This window comes from Lampetra fluviatilis, chromosome 48 (assembly GCF_964198595.1).
Source record: "Lampetra fluviatilis chromosome 48, kcLamFluv1.1, whole genome shotgun sequence".
Taxonomy (NCBI): domain Eukaryota; kingdom Metazoa; phylum Chordata; class Hyperoartia; order Petromyzontiformes; family Petromyzontidae; genus Lampetra; species Lampetra fluviatilis.
The window spans coordinates 7140853-7161661 of NC_136322.1; the positions used below are offsets into that span (position 1 = coordinate 7140853).

General features: G+C 53.8%; 1 protein-coding gene across 1 annotated transcript; it reads left to right on the plus strand.

The window, feature by feature from the left end:
- The first annotated feature begins 2668 nt into the window (after positions 1–2668).
- Positions 2669–19428, plus strand: LOC144948283 (uncharacterized). Its single transcript, XM_078877714.1, has 3 exons — positions 2669–5604; positions 11612–11712; positions 17171–19428. Exons 1-3 carry the CDS (start codon positions 4741–4743, stop codon positions 17247–17249), a joined length of 1044 nt encoding a protein of 347 aa, XP_078733840.1. The 5' UTR covers positions 2669–4740; the 3' UTR covers positions 17250–19428.
- The last annotated feature ends 1381 nt before the right edge of the window (positions 19429–20809 follow it).

Consider the following 20809-nt stretch of genomic DNA (forward strand, 5'->3'; position numbering starts at 1 on the left):
TCTCTCTCCACTCCCTCCACTCCCTCCACTCCCTCCACTCTCTCCACTCCCTCCCACTCCCTCCACTCCCTCCACTCTCTCTCCACTCCCTCCACTCCCTCCACTCCCTCCACTCTCTCTCCACTCCCTCCACTCCCTCCACTCCCTCCACTCTCTCTCCACTCCATCCACTCCCTCCACTCTCTCCACTCCCTCCACTCCCTCCACTCTCTCTCCACTCCCATCCACTCCCTCCACTCTCTCCACTCCCTCCACTCCCTCCACTCCCTCCACTCTCTCTCCACTCCCTCCACTCTCCCTCCACTCCCTCCACTCCCCCTCCACTCTCCCTCCACTCCCTCCACTCCCTCCACTCCCTCCACTCTCCCTCCACTCCCTCCACTCCCTCCACTCCCTCCACTCCCTCCACTCCCACCACTCCCTCCACCTCCACTCCCTCCACTCCCTCCACTCCCTCCACTCTCTCTCCACTCCCTCCACTCCCTCCACTCTCTCCACTCCCTCCACTCTCTCCCCACTCCCTCCACTCCCTCCACTCCCTCCACTCTCTCTCCACTCCCTACACTCCCTCCACTCTCCCTCCACTCCCTCCACTCCCTCCACTCCCTCCAGTCCCTCCACTCCCTCCACTCTCCCTCCACCCCTCCAACTCCCTCCACTCCCTCCACTCTCCCTCCACTCCCTCCACTCCCTCCACTCCCTCCACTCCCTCCACTCTCTCTCCACTCCCTCCACTCCCTCCACTCCCCTCCACTCCCTCCACTCCCTCCACTCCCTCCACTCTCTCTCCACTCCCTCCACTCCCTCCACTCTCCCTCCACTCCCTCCATTCCTTCCACTCCCTCCACTCCCTCCACTCTCTCTCCACTCCCTCCACTCCCTCCACTCCCTCCACTCTCTCTCCACTCCCTCCACTCCCTCCACTCTCTCTCCACTCCCTCCACTCCCTCCACTCCCTCCACTCTCTCTCCACTCCCTCCACTCCCTCCACTCTCTCTCCACTCCCTCTCCACTCCCTCCACTCCCTCCACTCCCTCCACTCCCTCCACTCTCTCTCCACTCCATCCACTCCCTCCACTCTCTCTCCACTCCCTCCACTCCCTCCACTCCCTCCACTCTCTTTCCACTCCCTCCACTCCCTCCACTCCCTCCACTCCCTCCACTCCCTCCACTCTCTCTCCACTCCCTCCACTCCCTCCACTCCCTCCACTCTCCCTCCACTCCCTCCACTCCCTCCAATCCCTCCACTCCCTCCACTCCCTCCACTCCCTCCACTCCCTCCACTCTCCCTCCACTCCCTCCAATCCCTCCACTCTCTCTCCACTCCCTCCACTCTCCCTCCACTCCCTCCACTCCCTCCACTCCCTCCACTCTCTCTCCACTCCCTCCACTCCCTCCACTCCCTCCACTCTCTCTCCACTCCCTCCACTCCCTCCACTCCCTCCACTCTCTCTCCACTCCCTCCACTCCCTCCACTCCCTCCACTCTCTCTCCACTCCCTCCACTCCCTCCACTCCCTCCACTCTCTCTCCACTCCCTCCACTCCCTCCACTCCCTCCACTCTCTCTCCACTCCCTCCACTCTCTCCACTCCCTCCACTCTCCCTCCACTCCCTCCACTCCCTCTACTCTCTCTCCACTCTCTCCACTCCCTCCACTCTCCCTCCACTCCCTCCACTCCCTCCACTCTCCCTCCACTCCCTCCACTCCCTCCACTCTCCCTCCACTCCCTCCACTCCCTCCACTCTCCCTCCACTCCCTCCACTCCCTCCACTCTCCCTCCACTCCCTCCACTCCCTCCACTCTCTCTCCACTCTCTCCACTCCCTCCACTCTCCCTCCACTCCCTCCACTCCCTCCACTCTCCCTCCACTCCCTCCACTCCCTCCACTCTCTCTCCACTCCCTCCACTCCCTCCACTCCCTCCACTCCCTCCACTCTCTCTCCACTCCCTCCACTCCCTCCACTCCCTCCACTCCCTCCACTCCCTCCACTCTCTCTCCACTCCCTCCACTCCCTCCACTCCCTCCACTCCCTCCACTCTCTCTCCACTCCCTCCACTCCCTCCACTCTCCCTCCACTCCCTCCACTCCCTCCACTCTCTCTCCACTCTCTCTCCACTCCCTCCACTCCCTCCACTCCATCCACTCCCTCCACTCTCCCTCCACTCCCTCCACTCCCTCCACTGTCTCTCCACTCCCTCCACTCCCTCCACTCCCTCCACTCCCTCCACTCCCTCCACTCTCCCTCCACTCCCTCCACTCCCTCCACTCCCTCCACTCTCTCTCCACTCCCTCCACTCCCTCCACTCCCTCCACTCCCTCCACTCTCCCTCCACTCCCTCCACTCCCTCCACTCCCTCCACTCCCTCCACTCTCTCTCCACTCCCTCCACTCTCTCCATGATGGGCATACACACGCACCGTGCCCCCGCGTGTCTCTGTGTGTTTGTGTGTCTCTGTGTCTCTCTGTGTGTTTCTGTGTCTCTCTGTGTGCGTCTGTGTGTCTCTGTGTCTTTCTGTTGTCTTTCTGTGTGTCTCTGTGTGTCTCTGTGTGTCTCCACGTGTTTCTGTGTGTCTCTGTGTGTCTCACTGTGTCTCCGTGTGTCTGTGTGGGTCTCTGTGTCTCCGCGTGTCTCTGTGTATCTCTGTGTGTCTCTGTGTGTCTCTGTGTGTCTCTGTGTATCTGTGTATCTCTGTGTGTCTCTGTGTGTCTCTGTGTGTCTCTGTGTGTCTCCACGTGTTTCTGTGTGTCTCTGTGTGTCTCACTGTGTCTCCGTGTGTCTGTGTGGGTCTCTGTGTCTCCGCGTGTCTCTGTGTATCTCTGTGTGTCTCTGTGTGTCTCTGTGTGTCTCTGTGTATCTGTGTATCTCTGTGTGTCTCTGTGTGTCTCTGTGTGTCTCTGTGTGTCTCCACGTGTTTCTGTGTGTCTCTGTGTGTCTCACTGTGTCTCTGTGTGTCTGTGTATCTCTGTGTGTCTCTGTGTGTCTCCTCGTGTCTTCCCGTGTGTCTCCGTGTCTCCACGTGTGTCTCTGTGTGTCTCCGTGTCTTTCTGTGTGTCTCTCTGTGTCTCTGTGTGTCTCTGTGTGTCTCCCCGTGTCTTCCCGTGTGTCTCCGTGTCTCCACGTGTGTCTCTGTGTGTCTCTGTGTGTCTCTGTGTGTCTCTGTGTGTCTCTGTGTGTCTCTGTGTGTCTCTCTGTGTCTCTCTGTGTCTCTGTGTGTCTCTGTGTGTCTCTCTGTGTCTCTGTGTGTCTCTGTGTGTCTCCCCGTGTCTTCCCGTGTGTCTCCGTGTCTCCACGTGTGTCTCTGTGTGTATCTGCGTGTCTCTGTGTGTCTCACTGTGTCTCTGTTTGTCTCACTGTGTCTCTGTGTGTCTCCGTGTCTTCACGTGTGTCTCTGTGTGTCTCCACGTGTATCTGTGTATCTGCGTGTCTCTGTGTGTCTCCGTGTCTCTGTTTGTCTCCGTGTCTCTGTGTATCTCTGTGTCTCTGTGTATCTCTGTGTCTCCACGTGTCTCTGTGTATCTCTGTGTCTCTGTGTGTCTCTGTATGTCTCACCGTGTCTCTGTGTATCTCTGTGTCTCTGTGTGTCTCTGTGAGTGTCTGTGTGTCTCTGTGTGTCTCTTTGTGTTTCTGTTTGTCTCTGTGTGTCTCTGCGTGTCTCACTGTGTCTGTGTGTCTCTGTGGGTCTCTGTGTGTCTCCACGTGTCTCTGTGTGTCTCCACGTGTCTCTGTGTGTCTCTGTGTCTGTGTGTCTCTGTGTGTCTCTGTGTGTGTCTCTGTGTCTCTGTGCGTCTCTGTGTGTCTCCGTGTCTCTGTGTATCTCTGTGTCTCTGTGTATCTCTGTGTCTCCACGTGTCTCTGTGTATCTCTGTGTCTCTGTGTGTCTCCGTGTGTCTCTGTATGTCTCACCGTGTCTCTGTGTATCTCTGTGTCTCTGTGTGTCTCTGTGAGTGTCTGTGTGTCTCTGTGTGTCTCTTTGTGTTTCTGTTTGTCTCTGTGTGTCTCTGCGTGTCTCACTGTGTCTGTGTGTCTCTGTGGGTCTCTGTGTGTCTCCACGTGTCTCTGTGTGTCTCCACGTGTCTCTGTGTGTCTCTGTGTCTGTGTGTCTCTGTGTGTCTCTGTGTGTGTCTCTGTGTCTTTGTGTGTCTCCGTGTCTCTGTGTATCTCTGTGTCTCTGTGTATCTCTGTGTCTCCACGTGTCTCTGTGTATCTCTGTGTCTCTGTGTGTCTCCGTGTGTCTCTGTATGTCTCACCGTGTCTCTGTGTATCTCTGTGTCTCTGTGTGTCTCTGTGAGTGTCTGTGTGTCTCTGTGTGTCTCTTTGTGTTTCTGTGTGTCTCTGTGTGTCTCTGCGTGTCTCACTGTGTCTGTGTGTCTCTGTGTGTCTCTGTGTGTGTCTCTGTGGGTCTCTGTGTGTCTCCACGTGTCTCTGTGTGTCTCCACGTGTCTCTGTGTGTCTCTGTGTCTGTGTGTCTCTGTGTGTCTCTGTGTGTGTCTCTGTGTCTCTGTGTGTCTCTGTGTGTCTCCGTGTCTCTGTGTATCTCTGTGTCTCTGTGTATCTCTGTGTCTCCACGTGTCTCTGTGTATCTCTGTGTCTCTGTGTGTCTCCGTGTGTCTCTGTATGTCTCACCGTGTCTCTGTGTATCTCTGTGTCTCTGTGTGTCTCTGTGAGTGTCTGTGTGTCTCTGTGTGTCTCTTTGTGTTTCTGTGTGTCTCTGTGTGTCTCTGCGTGTCTCACTGTGTATGTGTGTCTCTGTGGGTCTCTGTGTGTCTCCACGTGTCTCTGTGTGTCTCCACGTGTTTCTGTGTGTCTCTGTGTCTGTGTGTCTCTGTGTGTCTCTGTGTGTCTCTGTGTGTCTCCACGTGTCTCTGTGTCTGTGTGTCTCTGTGTGTCTCTGTGTGTGTCTCTGTGTCTCTGTGTGTCTCCACGTGTCTCTGTGTGTCTCCACGTGTTTCTGTGTGTCTCTGTGTCTGTGTGTCTCTGTGTGTGTCTCTGTGTGTCTCCACGTGTCTCTGTGTGTCTCCACGTGTCTCTGTGTGTCTCTGTGTCTCTGCGTGTCTCTGTGTGTCTCACTGTGTCTCTGTGTGTCTCACTGTGTGTCTCTGTGTGTCTCCACGTGTCTCTGTGTGTCTCCACGTGTCTCTGTGTGTCTCTGTGTCTGTGTGTCTCTGTGTGTCTCTGTGTGTGTCTCTGTGTCTCTGTGTGTCTCCACGTGTTTCTGTGTGTCTCTGTGTCTGTTTGTCTCTGTGTGTCTCTGTGTGTGTCTCTGTGTGTCTCCACGTGTCTCTGTGTGTCTCTGTGTCTCTGCGTGTCTCTGTGTGGCTCACTGTGTCTCTGTGTGTCTCCACGTGTCTCTGTGTGTCTCACTGTGTGTCTCTGTGTGTCTCTGTGTGTCTCTGTGTGTCTCCGTGTGTCTCTGTGTGTCTCCACGTGTCTCTGTGTGTCTCACTGTGTGTCTCTGTGTGTCTCCACGTGTCTCCACGTGTCTCCACGTGTCTCTGTGTCTCTGTGTGTCTCTCTGCAGATGGTCTCAGCTCTACTTTGTGTGCTGGTGGTTTGTCTCCTCCGTCATCTGGGTCAACCTCTTCGTGGCACTCATCCTCGAGGTAATACCCCGGGCCTGATGATCAATACACGATCAATACCCACCAACCGATCATTGATGGAACAGCCCTGATGATCGATACCCACCGATCAATCATTGATGGGACAACTCTGACCCTGACGATCAATACCCACTGATCGATCATTGATGTAACAACCCTGATGATCGATACCCACCGATCGATCATTGATGGAACAACCCTGATGATCGATACCCACCGATCAATCATTGATGGAACAACTCTGACCCTGACGATCAATACCCACCGACCGATCATTGATGGAACAACCCTGATGATCGATACCCACCGATCAATCATTGATGGAACAACTCTGACCCTGATGATCAATACCCACTGATCGATCATTGATGGAACAACCCTGACCCTGACGATCAATACCCACAGATCAATCATTGATGGAACAACCCTGATGATCAATACCCACCGATCAATCATTGATGGCACAACCTTGACTCTGATTATCAATACCCACAGATCAATCATTGATGAAACAACCCTGACCCCGACGATCAATACCCACAGATCAATCATTGATGGAACAACCCTGATGATCAATACCCACCGATCAATCATTGATGGGACAACCCTGACCCTGATGATCAATACCCACCGATCAATCATTGATGGAACAACCCTGATGATCGATACCCACCGATCAATCATTGATGGAACAACTCTGACCCTGACGATCAATACCCACAGATCAATCATTGATGGAACAACCCTGATGATCGATACCCACCGATCAATCATTGATGGAACAACTCTGACCCTGACGATCAATACCCACAGATCAATCATTGATGGAACAACCCTGATGATCGATACCCACCGATCAATCATTGATGGGACAACCCTGACCCTGATGATCAATACCCACCGATCAATCATTGATGGAACAACCCTGATGATCAATACCCACCGATCAATCATTGATGGAACAACCCTGATGATCAATGCCCACCGATCAATCATTGATGGAACAACGCTGACGATGTTGGTGGTGGTGGTCGTGGTGAGCGGTGGGTGTTGTGGTTAGCGCCACGCCGCGCTACGAACCCACCACTGGGGAGACAAAGGCGGCCGGGCGTGGTGCTGGCCACCCACCCCCTCATGTGTGTGTGTGTCTGTGTGTGTCTGTGTGTGTCTGTGTGTGTGTGTCTGTGTGTGTCTGTGTGTGTCTGTGTGTGTGTCTGTGTGTGTGTGTGTGTCTGTGTGTGTGTCTGTGTGTGTCTGTGTGTGTGTGTCTGTGTGTGTGTGTGTGTGTCTGTGTGTGTGTGTGTGTCTGTGTGTGTGTGTGTGTCTGTGTGTCTGTGTGTGTGTGTGTGTGTCTGTGTGTGTGTGTCTGTGTGTCTGTGTCTGTGTGTGTGTGTCTGTGTGTGTGTGTCTGTGTCTGTGTGTGTGTCTGTGTGTGTGTCTGTGTGTGTGTCTGTGTGTGTGTGTCTGTGTGTGTCTGTGTGTGTGTCTGTGTGTGTCTGTGTGTGTGTGTGTCTGTGTGTGTGTGTCTGTGTGTGTGTGTGTCTGTGTGTGTGTGTGTCTGTGTGTGTCTGTGTCTGTGTGTGTGTGTGTGTCTGTCTCTGTGTGTCTGTGTCTGTGTGTGTGTGTCTGTGTGTGTGTGTCTGTGTGTGTGTCTGTGTGTATGTGTGTCTGTGTGTGTGTGTGTCTGTGTGTGTCTGTGTGTGTGTCTGTGTGTGTGTGTGTGTCTGTGTGTGTGTCTGTGTGTGTGTGTGTCTGTGTGTGTGTCTGTGTGTGAGGTGCTAGCTAACAGCACTTGCCCCTCTAGTCTGCTAGAGGCTACACGGGGGAGCTTTGTCTGTGTCTGTGTGTGAGGTGCTAGCTAACAGCACTTGCCCCTGAAGCCTGTTAGAGGCTACGCGGGGGATCTTTGTCTGTGTTTGATGATGTTGGTGGTGATGATGGTGGTGATGGTGATGATGGTGACGATGGTGATGTTGGTGATGTTGGTGGTGATGGTGATGATGGTGACGATGGTGATGTTGGTGATGGTGGTGATGATGGTGGTGATGGTGATGATGGTGATGATGGTGATGATGGTGATGTTGGTGATGTTGGTGATGGTGGTGATGATGGTGGTGATGGTGGTGATGGTGACGATGGTGATGTTGGTGATGTTGGTGATGGTGGTGATGATGGTGGTGATGGTGATGATGGTGATGATGGTGATGTTGGTGATGGTGGTGATGGTGGTGATGATGGTGGTGATGGTGATGATGGTGACGATGGTGATGTTGGTGATGTTGGTGGTGATGGTGGTGATGTTGCTGGTGATGTTAGTGACGAGGGTGGTGATGGTGGTGATGTTGGTGGTGATGTTAGTGACGATGGTGATGTTGGTGATGTTGGTGATGATGGTGATGGTGGTGATGGTAGTGATGGTGATGATGGTGATGATGGTGACGATGGTGATGTTGGTGATGTTGGTGGTGATGGTGGTGATGTTGCTGGTGATGTTAGTGACGAGGGTGGTGATGGTGGTGATGTTGGTGGTGATGTTGGTGATGATGGTGATGATGGTGATGGTGATGATGGTGATGGTGATGATGGTGATGGTGATGATGGTGATGGTAGTGATGGTAGTGATGTTGGTGATGTTGGTGGTGATGATGTTGGTGATGGTGGTGATGGTGGTGGTGATGGTGGTGATGGTGATGATGGTGATGGTGGTGATGGTGGTGATGATGGTGATGGTGATGATGGTGATGGTGGTGATGATGGTGATGGTGATGATGGTGATGGTGGTGATGGTAGTGATGTTGGTGGTGATGATGTTGGTGGTGATGATGTTGGTGATGGTGGTGGTGATGGTGGTGATGGTGGTGATGGTGGTGATGTTGGTGATGATAGTGATGATGTTGGTGATGTTGGTGATGTTGGTGATGTGGTGATGATGATGGTGGTGATGGTGATGATGTTGGTGATGGTGATGGTGGTGATGGTGATGGTGATGGTGGTGATGGTGATGTTGGTGATGTTGGTGATGGTGATGTTGGTGATGTTGGTGATGTTGGTGATGATGATGGTGGTGATGGTGATGATGTTGGTGATGTTGGTGATGTTGGTGATGTGGTGATGATGATGATGGTGATGTTGGTGATGTTGGTGATGATGGTGATGATGGTGGTGATGTTGGTGATGATGTTGATGATGTTGATGATGTTGGTGATGTTGATGATGTTGGTGATGGTGATGATGTTGACGATGTTGATGATGTTGGTGATGTTGGTGATGTTGGTGATGGTAGTGATGTTGGTGATGTTGGTGATGTTGGTGATGATGGTGATGATGGTGGTGATGGTGATGATGTTGATGATGTTGGTGATGGTGATGATGTTGATGATGTTGATGATGTTGGTGATGGTGATGATGTTGGTGATGTTGGTGATGATGGTGATGATGGTGGTGATGTTGGTGATGGTGATGATGTTGATGATGTTGATGATGTTGGTGATGGTGATGATGTTGGTGATGTTGGTGATGTTGGTGATGATGGTGATGATGGTGGTGATGTTGGTGATGGTGATGATGTTGGTGATGGTGATGATGTTGATGATGTTGATGATGTTGGTGATGGTGATGATGTTGGTGATGTTGGTGATGTTGGTGATGATGGTGATGATGGTGGTGATGTTGGTGATGGTGATGATGTTGGTGATGGTGATGATGTTGATGATGTTGATGATGTTGGTGATGGTGATGATGTTGGTGATGTTGGTGATGTTGGTGATGATGGTGATGATGTTAGTGATTTTGGTGATTTTGGTGATGTTGATGGTGTTGATGATGTTGGTGATGTTGATGATGATGTTAGTGATTTTGGTGATTTTGGTGATGTTGATGGTGTTGATGATGTTGATGATGTTGGTGATGTTGATGGTGTTGATGATGTTGGTGATGTTGATGGTGTTGATGGTGTTGATGATGTTGGTGATGTTGATGATGTTGATGGTGTTGATGATGTTGATGATGTTGATGATGTTGGTGATGTTGATGATGTTGATGATGTTGACGATGTTGATGATGTTGATGATGTTGATGGTGTTGATGGTGTTGATGGTGTTGATGGTGATGTTGGTGATTTTGGTGATGTTGACGATGTTGATGATGTTGATGATGTTGATGATGTTGATGGTGTTGATGATGTTGGTGATGTTGATGTTGTTGGTGATGATGATTTTGGTGATGTTGATGATGATGTTGGTGATGTTGTTGGTGTTGTTGATGATGTTGATGATGTTGACGATGTTGATGATGTTGATGATGATGTTGACGATGTTGGTGATGTTGGTGATGTTGATGATGTTGATGATGTTGATGATGATGTTGACGATGTTGGTGATGTTGGTGATGTTGATGATGTTGATGATGTTGGTGATGTTGGTGATGATGGTGATGATGTTGGTGATGTTGATGATGATGTTAGTGATGTTGGTGATGTTGATGGTGTTGACGATGTTGATGGTGTTGATGATGATGTTGGTGATGTTGATGATGTTGATGATGTTGGTGATGTTGGTGATGATGGTGATGATGTTGGTGATGTTGATGATGATGTTAGTGATGTTGGTGATGTTGATGGTGTTGATGGTGTTGACGATGTTGATGGTGTTGATGATGATGTTGGTGATGTTGATGTTGTTGGTGATGATGATGTTGGTGATGTTTTTGATGATGTTGATGATGTTGATGATGTTGACGATGTTGATGATGTTGATGATGTTTTTGATGATGTTGATGATGTTGATGATGTTGACGATGTTGGTGATGTTGGTGATGTTGATGATGTTGATGATGTTGATGATGATGTTGACGATGTTGGTGATGTTGGTGATGTTGACGATGGTGATGATGTTGGTGATGGTGATTTTGGTGATGTTGATGATGTTGATGATGTTGACGATGTTGATGATGTTGATGATGATGTTGACGATGTTGGTGATGGTGGTGGTGATGATGATGTTGATGATGTTGATGATGTTGACGATGTTGGTGATGTTGATGATGATGTTGACGATGTTGGTGATGGTGGTGGTGATGATGATGTTGATGATGTTGATGATGTTGACGATGTTGGTGATGTTGGTGATGTTGATGATGTTGGTGATGTTGTTGGTGATGTTGGTGATGTTGTTGGTGATGTTGGTGATAATTATGGTGATGTTGATGATGATGTTGGTGATGTTGATGATGATGATGTTGTTGGTGATGTTGGTGACGATGTTGGTGACGATGGTGATGATGTTGGTGATTTTGGTGATGTTGACGATGTTGATGTTGGTGATGTTGGTGATGTTGGTGATGTTGGTGATGTTGATGATGTTGGTGATGTTGGTGACGATGTTGGTGACGATGGTGATGATGTTGGTGATTTTGGTGATGTTGACGATGTTGATGGTGTTGATGATGATGTTGGTGATGTTGATGATGTTGGTGATGTTGGTGACGATGGTGATGATGTTGGTGATGTTGATGATGATGTTAGTGATGTTGGTGATTTTGGTGATGTTGATGATGTTGATGGTGTTGATGATGATGTTGGTGATGTTGGTGACGATGGTGATGATGTTGGTGATGATGTTGGTGATGATGATGGTGATGTTGACGATGTTGGTGATGTTGATGATGTTGGTGATGTTGTTGGTGATGATGTTGGTGATGGTGGTGATGATGATGTTGATGATGATGTTGACGATGTTGGTGATGTTGTTGGTGATGTTGGTGATAATGATGATGTTGTTGGTGATGTTGTTGATGATGATGTTGATGGTGTTGATGTTGGTGATGATGTTGATGATGTTGTTGGTGATGTTGGTGACGATGTTGGTGACGATGGTGATGATGTTGGTGATGTTGGTGATGTTGGTGACGATGTTGGTGACGATGGTGATGATGTTGGTGATGTTGGTGATGTTGGTGTTGATGTTGGTGACGATGGTGATGATGTTGGTGATGTTGGTGATGTTGGCAGAGCTTCATCACCAAGTGGGACCGCAGCCAGAACCAGGGTCCTGCCGACTGCAACCAGGAGGAGCACCTCGCGTACGGAACCAACCTGCACGTCATCTTCCGGTGAGAGACTCACACGGGGAGACACGGGGAGACACGGGGAGACACTCGGGGAGACACGGGGAGACACGGGGAGACACGGGGAGACACGGGGAGACACGGGGAGACACGGGGAGACACGGGGAGACCCGGGGAGACACGGGGAGACACGGGGAGACACGGGGAGACACGGGGAGACACACGGGGAGACACTCGGGGAGACACACGGGGAGACACGGGGAGACACGGGGAGACACGGGGAGACACGGGGAGACACGGGGAGACACGGGGAGACACGGGGAGACACGGGGAGACTAAGAGTGAGACTCAGACTCACGGAGACACGGGGAGACTCAGAGTGAGACTGAGAGGGGGAGACACGGGGAGACACGGAGAGACACTCGGGGAGACACGTGGAGACACGGGGAGACACGGGGAGACACGGGGAGACACACGGGGAGACACGGGGAGGCACGGGGAGACTAAGAGTGAGACTCACACGGGGAGACACGGTGGAGACACGGGGAGACACGGGGAGACACGGGGAGACACGGGGAGACACGGGGAGACACGGGGAGACACGGGGAGACACGGGGAGACCCGGGGAGACACACGGGGAGACACGGGGAGGCACGGGGAGACTAAGAGTGAGACTCACACGGGGAGACACGGTGGAGACACGGGGAGACACGGGGAGACACGGGGAGACACGGGGAGACACGGGGAGACTAAGAGTGAGACTCAGACTCATGGAGACACGGGGAGACTCAGAGTGAGACTGAGAGGGGGAGACACGGGGAGACACGGAGAGACACTCGGGGAGACACGGGGAGACACGGGGAGACACGGGGAGACACGGGGAGACACTCTGGGAGACACGGGGAGACACGGGGAGACACGGGGAGACACGGGGAGACACGGGGAGACACGGGGAGACTAAGAGTGAGACTGAGAGGGGGAGACACGGAGAGACACGGGGAGACACGGGGAGACACGGGGAGACACGGGGAGACACGGGGAGACACGGGGAGACACGGGGAGACACGGGGAGACACGGGGAGACACGGGGAGACTAAGAGTGAGACTCAGAGGGGGAGACACGGGGAGACACTCGGGGAGACACGGGGAGACACGGGGAGACACGGGGAGACACGGGGAGACACGGGGAGACACGGGGAGACACGGGGAGACACGGGGAGACACGGGGAGACTAAGAGTGAGACTCAGAGGGGGAGACACGGGGAGACACTCGGGGAGACACGGGGAGACACGGGGAGACACGGGGAGACACGGGGAGACACGGGGAGACACGGGGAGACACGGGGAGACACGGGGAGACACGGGGAGACACGGGGAGACTAAGAGTGAGACTCAGAGGGGGAGACACGGGGAGACACTCGGGGAGACACGGGGAGACACGGGGAGACACGGGGAGACACGGGGAGACACGGGGAGACTAAGAGTGAGACTCAGACTCATGGAGACACGGGGAGACTCAGAGTGAGACTGAGAGGGGGAGACACGGGGAGACACGGAGAGACACTCGGGGAGACACGGGGAGACACGGGGAGACACGGGGAGACACGGGGAGACACGGGGAGACACTCGGGGAGACACGTGGAGACACGGGGAGACACGGGGAGACACGGGGAGACACGGGGAGACACGGGGAGACACGGGGAGACACGGGGAGACACGGGGAGACACGGGGAGACTAAGAGTGAGACTCAGAGGGGGAGACACGGGGAGACACTCGGGGAGACACGGGGAGACACGGGGAGACACGGGGAGACACGGGGAGACACGGGGAGACACGGGGAGACTAAGAGTGAGACTCAGACTCATGGAGACACGGGGAGACTCAGAGTGAGACTGAGAGGGGGAGACACGGGGAGACACGGAGAGACACTCGGGGAGACACGGGGAGACACGGGGAGACACGGGGAGACACGGGGAGACACGGGGAGACACTCGGGGAGACACGTGGAGACACGGGGAGACTAAGAGTGAGACTCAGAGTGAGACTCAAAGGGGGAGACATGGGGAGACACGGGGAGACACACGGGGAGACACGGGGAGACACGGGGAGACACTCGGGGAGACACTCGGGGAGACACGGGGAGACACGGGGAGACTAAGAGTGAGACTTAGAGGGGGAGACACGGGGAGACACGGGGAGACACGGGGAGACTAAGAGTGAGACTCAGAGGGGGAGACATGGGGAGACACGGGGAGACACACGGGGAGACACGGGGAGACACGGGGAGACACGGGGAGACACGGGGAGACACGGGGAGACTCAGAGTGAGACTCAGAGGGGGAGACACGGGGAGACACGGGGAGACACGGGGAGACACGGGGAGACTAAGAGTGAGACTCAGAGGGGGAGACACGGGGAGACACGGGGAGACACTCGGGGAGACACGGGGAGACACGGGGAGACACGGGGAGACTCAGAGTGAGACTGAGAGGGGGAGACACGGGGAGACACTCGGGGAGACACGGGGAGACTAAGAGTGAGACTCAGAGGGAGAGACACGGGGAGACACGGGGAGACCGGGTCTCAGGGTCCGAGTGAGACTCAGGGAGACCGGGTCTCAGGGTCAGAGTGAGACTCAGGGAGACCGGGTCTCAGGGTCAGAGTGAGACTCAGGGAGACCGGGTCTCAGGGTCAGAGAGAGACTCAGGGAGACCGGGTCTCAGGGTCAGAGTGAGACTCAGGGAGACCGGGTCTCTGGGTCAGAGTGAGACTCAGGGTCAGAGTGAGACTCAGGGAGACCGGGTCTCAGGGTCAGAGAGAGACTCAGGGAGACCGGGTCTCAGGGTGAGAGAGAGACTCAGGGAGACCGGGTCTCAGGGTGAGAGTGAGACTCAGGGTCCGAGTGAGACTCAGAGAGAGACTCAGGGTCAGAGTGAGACTCAGGGAGACCGGGTCTCAGGGTCAGAGTGAGACTCAGGGAGACCGGGTCTCAGGGTGAGAGTGAGACTCAGGGAGACCAGGTCTCTGGGTCAGAGTGAGACTCAGGAAGACCGGGTCTCGGGGTCAGAGTGAGACTCAGGGAGACCGGGTCTCAGGGTGAGAGTGAGACTCAGGGAGACCGGGTCTCGGGGTCAGAGTGAGACTCAGGGAGACCGGGTCTCAGGGTGAGAGTGAGACTCAGGGAGACCGGGTCTCGGGGTCAGAGTGAGACTCAGGGAGACCGGGTCTCTGGGTCAGAGTGAGACTCAGGGAGACCGGGTCTCTGGGTCAGAGTGAGACTCAGGGTCAGAGTGAGACTCAGGGAGACCGGGTCTCAGGGTCCGAGTGAGACTCAGGGAGACCGGGTCTCTGGGTGAGAGTGAGACTCAGGGTCAGAGAGAGACTCAGGGAGACCGGGTCTCAGGGTCAGAGTGAGACTCAGGGAGACCGGGTCTCTGGGTCAGAGTGAGACTCAGGGAGACCGGGTCTCAGGGTGAGAGAGAGACTCAGGGAGACCGGGTCTCTGGGTCAGAGTGAGACTCAGGGTCAGAGTGAGACTCAGGGAGACCGGGTCTCAGGGTCAGAGAGAGACTCAGGGAGACCGGGTCTCAGGGTGAGAGAGAGACTCAGGGAGACCGGGTCTCAGGGTGAGAGTGAGACTCAGGGTCCGAGTGAGACTCAGAGAGAGACTCAGGGTCAGAGTGAGACTCAGGGAGACCGGGTCTCAGGGTCAGAGTGAGACTCAGGGAGACCGGGTCTCAGGGTGAGAGTGAGACTCAGGGAGACCAGGTCTCTGGGTCAGAGTGAGACTCAGGAAGACCGGGTCTCGGGGTCAGAGTGAGACTCAGGGAGACCGGGTCTCAGGGTGAGAGTGAGACTCAGGGAGACCGGGTCTCGGGGTCAGAGTGAGACGCAGGGAGACCGGGTCTCAGGGTCAGAGTGAGACTCAGGGAGACCGGGTCTCGGGGTCAGAGTGAGACTCAGGGAGACCGGGTCTCTGGGTCAGAGTGAGACTCAGGGAGACCGGGTCTCTGGGTCAGAGTGAGACTCAGGGTCAGAGTGAGACTCAGGGAGACCGGGTCTCAGGGTCAGAGAGAGACTCAGGGAGACCGGGTCTCAGGGTGAGAGAGAGACTCAGGGAGACCGGGTCTCAGGGTGAGAGTGAGACTCAGGGAGACCGGGTCTCAGGGTCAGAGTGAGACTCAGGGAGGCCGGGTCTCTGGGTCAGAGTGAGACTCAGGGTCAGAGTGAGACTCAGGGAGACCGGGTCTCAGGTTCAGAGAGAGACTCAGGGAGACCGGGTCTCAGGGTGAGAGAGAAACTCAGGGAGACCGGGTCTCGGGGTGAGAGAGAGACTCAGGGAGACCGGGTTTAAGGATGAGAGTGAGACTCAGGGTCCGAGTGAGACTCAGGGAGACCGGGTCTGAGGGTGAGAGTGAGACTCAGGGAGACCGGGTCTCTGGGTCAGAGTGAGACTCAGGGAGACCGGGTCTCAGGGTGAGAGAGAGACTCAGGGAGACCGGGTCTCAGGGTGAGAGAGAGACTCAGGGAGACCGGGTTTCAGGGTGAGAGAGAGACTCAGGGAGACCGGGTCTCTGGGTGAGAGAGAGACTCAGGGAGACCGGGTCTCAGGGTGAGAGTGAGACTCAGGGAGACCGGGTCTCTGGGTGAGAGAGAGACTCAGGGAGACCGGGTCTCTGGGTGAGAGAGAGACTCAGGGAGACCGGGTCTCTGGGTCAGAGTGAGACTCAGGGAGACCGGGTCTCAGGGTGAGAGAGAGACTCAGGGAGACCGGGTCTCAGGGTGAGAGTGAGACTCAGGGAGACCGGGTCTCTGGGTCAGAGTGAGACTCAGGGAGACCCGGGGTCCGGGTCAGAGTGAGACTCAGGGAGACCGGGTCTCAGGGTGAGAGAGAAACTCAGGGAGACCGGGTCTCGGGGTGAGAGAGAGACTCAGGGTCCGAGTGAGACTCAGGGAGACCCGGGGTCCGGGTCAGAGTGAGACTCAGGGTCAGAGAGAGACTCAGGGAGAGTCTCAGGGAGACCCGGTCTCAGGGTCAGGGTGAGACTCAGGGTCAGAGAGAGACTCAGGGAGACTCAAGGAGACCGGGTCTCAGGGTCAGAGTGAGACTCAAGGCTGCTACTGCTGCTGCTGCTGCTTCTACTGTTGCTGCTGCTACTACTGCTACTACTACTCTTGCTACTACTGCTGCTGCTGCTACTACTACTCTTGCTACTACTGCTACTACTGCTGCTGCTGCTACTACTACTCTTGCTACTACTGCTACTACTGCTACTACTGCTACTGCTGCTACTACTGCTGCTACTACTACTCTTGCTACTACTGCTACTGCTGCTGCTGCTACTACTACTACTGCTGCTACTACTGCTGCTACTACTGCTACTGCTGCTACTACTACTCTTGCTACTACTGCTACTACTGCTACTACTGCTACTGCTGCTACTACTGCTGCTACTACTACTCTTGCTACTACTGCTGCTGCTGCTGCTACTGCTGCTGCAGCAAGGACGTGGAGGAGCCCACAGAGGAGGAGCTGCTGCAGAGCCTCAGGCACCACCCCCACGTCCACCTGCGGCCATGACGGCTCCGGCCGTTTGCGTCGGAGCGGACCTAGCGGAGGGACGGTCGCCCGGCCAGCCAGGGGGGCGCGCCCCCCCCCTCCTACGGCTGCGCCCGCGAAGGAGCCGGCTCCGGTTGGACTCTGGCGGCCGCGGCTCACGAAGATGAAGATCGCCCCAGCGAACGCACCCAGCTCCTCACGACTCACAGAGCCGTGACGCACACACACACACGTGTACACACACGTGTACACACACACACACGTGTACACACACACACGTGTACACACACACACGTGCACACACACACACGCGTGTACACACACACCTACACACACACACAGTGTACACACACACATGCGCGTGTACACACACACACGTGCACACACACGTGTACACACACACGCACGCATGTGCACACACACACGTGTACACACACACACATGTACACACACACACTTGTACACACAAACACGTGTACACACACACACACACGTGTACACACACTCACATGCACACGTGTACACACACACACACACGTACACACACACGCACACACGCTTACAAAGGCTTAACAGACTGTTGGGGCAAGTGCTGTTAGCGAGCAGCACTTATGAAGGCTGGCACGGCACACGAGGGGGTGGTTGGCCAGTAATACACACATGCACAGACACACGTGTACAGAGGTGTGGACACACACGCGTGGACACATGCACACATGTTCACACACGTGTACACAGGTGTTCACACATGCTCGTGTCAAGAGTCATGATAGCCGTGTCAATTTCCTAATGTGTATATCAATTCCATAATGGCCGTGCCAGGTTTAATATGGCCGTGTCAGGGCCAATAATAGCCTTAATGGGCATATACATTTCAAAATGGCCGTGTCGGGATCATAATGGGCGTATCGGGATCATAATTGCCGTGTCAATTTCCTAATGGACTTATCAATTCCATATTGGCCGTGTCAATTTCCTAATGTGGATATCAATTTCAAAACGGCCGTGTCAGGGCCATAATCGCCGTGTCAATTTCTTAATGTGCACATCAATTCCAAAATGGCCGTGCCAGGGTCATAATTGCCGTGTCAATTTCCTAATGGGCATATCCATTTCAAAATGGCCGTGCCAGTTTTAATATGGCCCTGTCAGGGCCATAATCGCCGTGAAAATATCTTAATGGGCACATCAATTTCAAAATGACCGTGCCAGGTTTAAAATGGCCGTGTCAATTTCCTAATGTGGATATCAATTCCAAAATGGCCATGCCAGGATCATAATGGCCTTGTCAATTTTCTAATGTGGATATCAATTCCAAAATGGCCATGCCAGGATCATAATGGCCTTGTCAATTTTCTAATGTGCACATCAATTCCATAATGGCCGTGCCAGGTTTAATACGGCCGTGTCAATGCCATAATCGCCGTGTAAATTTCCTAATGGGCACATCAATTTCAAAACGGCCGTGTCAGGTTCATGATGGCCGTGTCAGAGACACCGATGAGTCGGGTTCAAGCCGCTCCGGTTCTTGGCTCGCGTCTCTCTCGGAATCAAAACGGAAGCCAGAGAGAGAGACGGAGAGACTCATCAGTGGGGCGACATTCCACATTCCCGTTGCAGGATGAGTCCATCCGTAGTAGGGTTGACCACAACGTTGGCGCGTATCCAGCCACGTATCGATTTTAGTGGCACACCCCCCCCCCCCACCCCCAGATAGTGATGATGGTGGTACCATATGGTGATGATGGTGATGATGGTGATGATGGTGGTGATGATGGTGATTTGATGATGATGGCGGTGGTGGTGGTGATGTTGGTGGTGATGGTGGTGATGATGGTGGTGATGGTGGTGGTGATGGTGATGATGTTGGTGGTTGTGATGGTGGTGATGATGGTGCTGATGATGGTGATGTTGGTGGTGGTGATGGTGGTGATGATGGTGCTGATGATGGTGATGTTGGTGATGATGATGGTGGTGATGTTCATGATGATGTCGTTGACTTTTCCCGCGAGACGCGGTCCATTAGGAACCTTCGTGCACGGCTGATATTTTTTTATTTTTTTTAAAACAGGAAACAGAATTTATATTTGTGATTAAATTATTGTAAATATGCTCCTCCCTTTTTAAACATCGCAGAGACGTTGAATATCAATGGGGGTGGCTGTCTGGCCTTGTGGTTAAATAAAGGAAGTCACAGTTACTAGAGATGGTGAATCTCAATGGGGGGGGTGGGGGGGTCTGATGGTTAAATAAAGGACGTCACATGCACTAGAGATGGTGAATCTCAATGACGCCAGAGAGAGAGACGCAGACTCCAAACAGACAGCAGCAGCAGGCATCGTCGGGGTCCGGTTCGAACCCACAATCTCCTGCACACCAGGCGAGGTAGTCAACATCTCCTAGCCACCGTAGTGATGATGATGAGTGCGAGACACACAGACCGTAGACCAGGCGAGGTAGTCAACATCTAGTCACCGCGATGATGATGAGAGAGAGAGAGACAGACCGTAGACCAGGCGAGGTAGTCAACATCTAGTCACCGCGATGATGAGAGAGAGAGAGACAGGCCGTAGACCAGGCGAGGTAGTCAACATCTCCTAGCCACCGTGATGATGATGAGAGAGAGACACACAGACCGTAGACGACGCGAGGTAGTCAACATCTCCTAGCCACCGTGATGATGATGAGAGAGAGACACACAGACCGTAGACGAGGCGAGGTAGTCAACATCTCCTAGCCACCGTGATGATGATGAGAGAGAGACACACAGACCGTAGACCAGGCGAGGTAGTCAACATCTCCTAGCCACCGTGATGATGATGAGAGAGAGACACACAGACCGTAGACCAGGCGAGGTAGTCAACATCTCCTGGCCACCGTGATGATGATGAGAGAGAGACACACAGACCGTAGACCAGGCGAGGTAGTCAACATCTAGCCACCGTGATGATGAGAGAGAGACACACAGACCGTAGACCAGGCGAGGTAGTCAACATCTCCTAGCCACCGTGATGATGAGAGAGACACACAGACGGTAGACCAGGCGAGGTAGTCAACATCTCCTAGCCACCGTGATGATGATCAGAGAGAGACACACAGACCGTAGACCAGGCGAGGTAGTCAACATCTAGCCACCGTGATGATGAGAGAGAGACACACAGACCGTAGACCAGGCGAGGTAGTCAACATCTCCTAGCCACCGTGATGATGAGAGAGACACACAGACCGTAGACCAGGCGAGGTAGTCAACATCTCCTAGCCACCGTGATGATGATGAGAGAGAGAGACACACAGACGGTAGACCAGGCGAGGTAGTCAACATTGCCTAGCCACCGTGATGATGATCAGAGAGAGACACACAGACCGTAGACCAGGCAAGGTAGTCAACATCTAGCCACCGTGATGATGAGAGAGAGACACACAGACCGTAGACCAGGCGAGGTAGTCAACATCTCCTAGCCACCGTGATGATGAGAGAGACACACAGACCGTAGACCAGGCGAGGTAGTCAACATCTCCTGGCCACCGTGATGATGATCAGAGAGAGACAGACCGTAGACCAGGCGAGGTAGTCAACATCT

What these genes read in the sequence shown, in the direction of transcription:
- LOC144948283 (XM_078877714.1), top strand. Translation starts at nt 4,741, where the DNA reads ATGTGTGTCTCTGTGGGTCTCTGTGTGTCTCCACGTGTCTCTGTGTGT. An exon ending in TCGTGGCACTCATCCTCGAG is followed by an intron (nt 5,605 to 11,611) that starts GTAATACCCCGG and finishes TGATGTTGGCAG; the next exon opens with AGCTTCATCACCAAGTGGGA. An exon ending in AACCTGCACGTCATCTTCCG is followed by an intron (nt 11,713 to 17,170) that starts GTGAGAGACTCA and finishes CTGCTGCTGCAG; the next exon opens with CAAGGACGTGGAGGAGCCCA.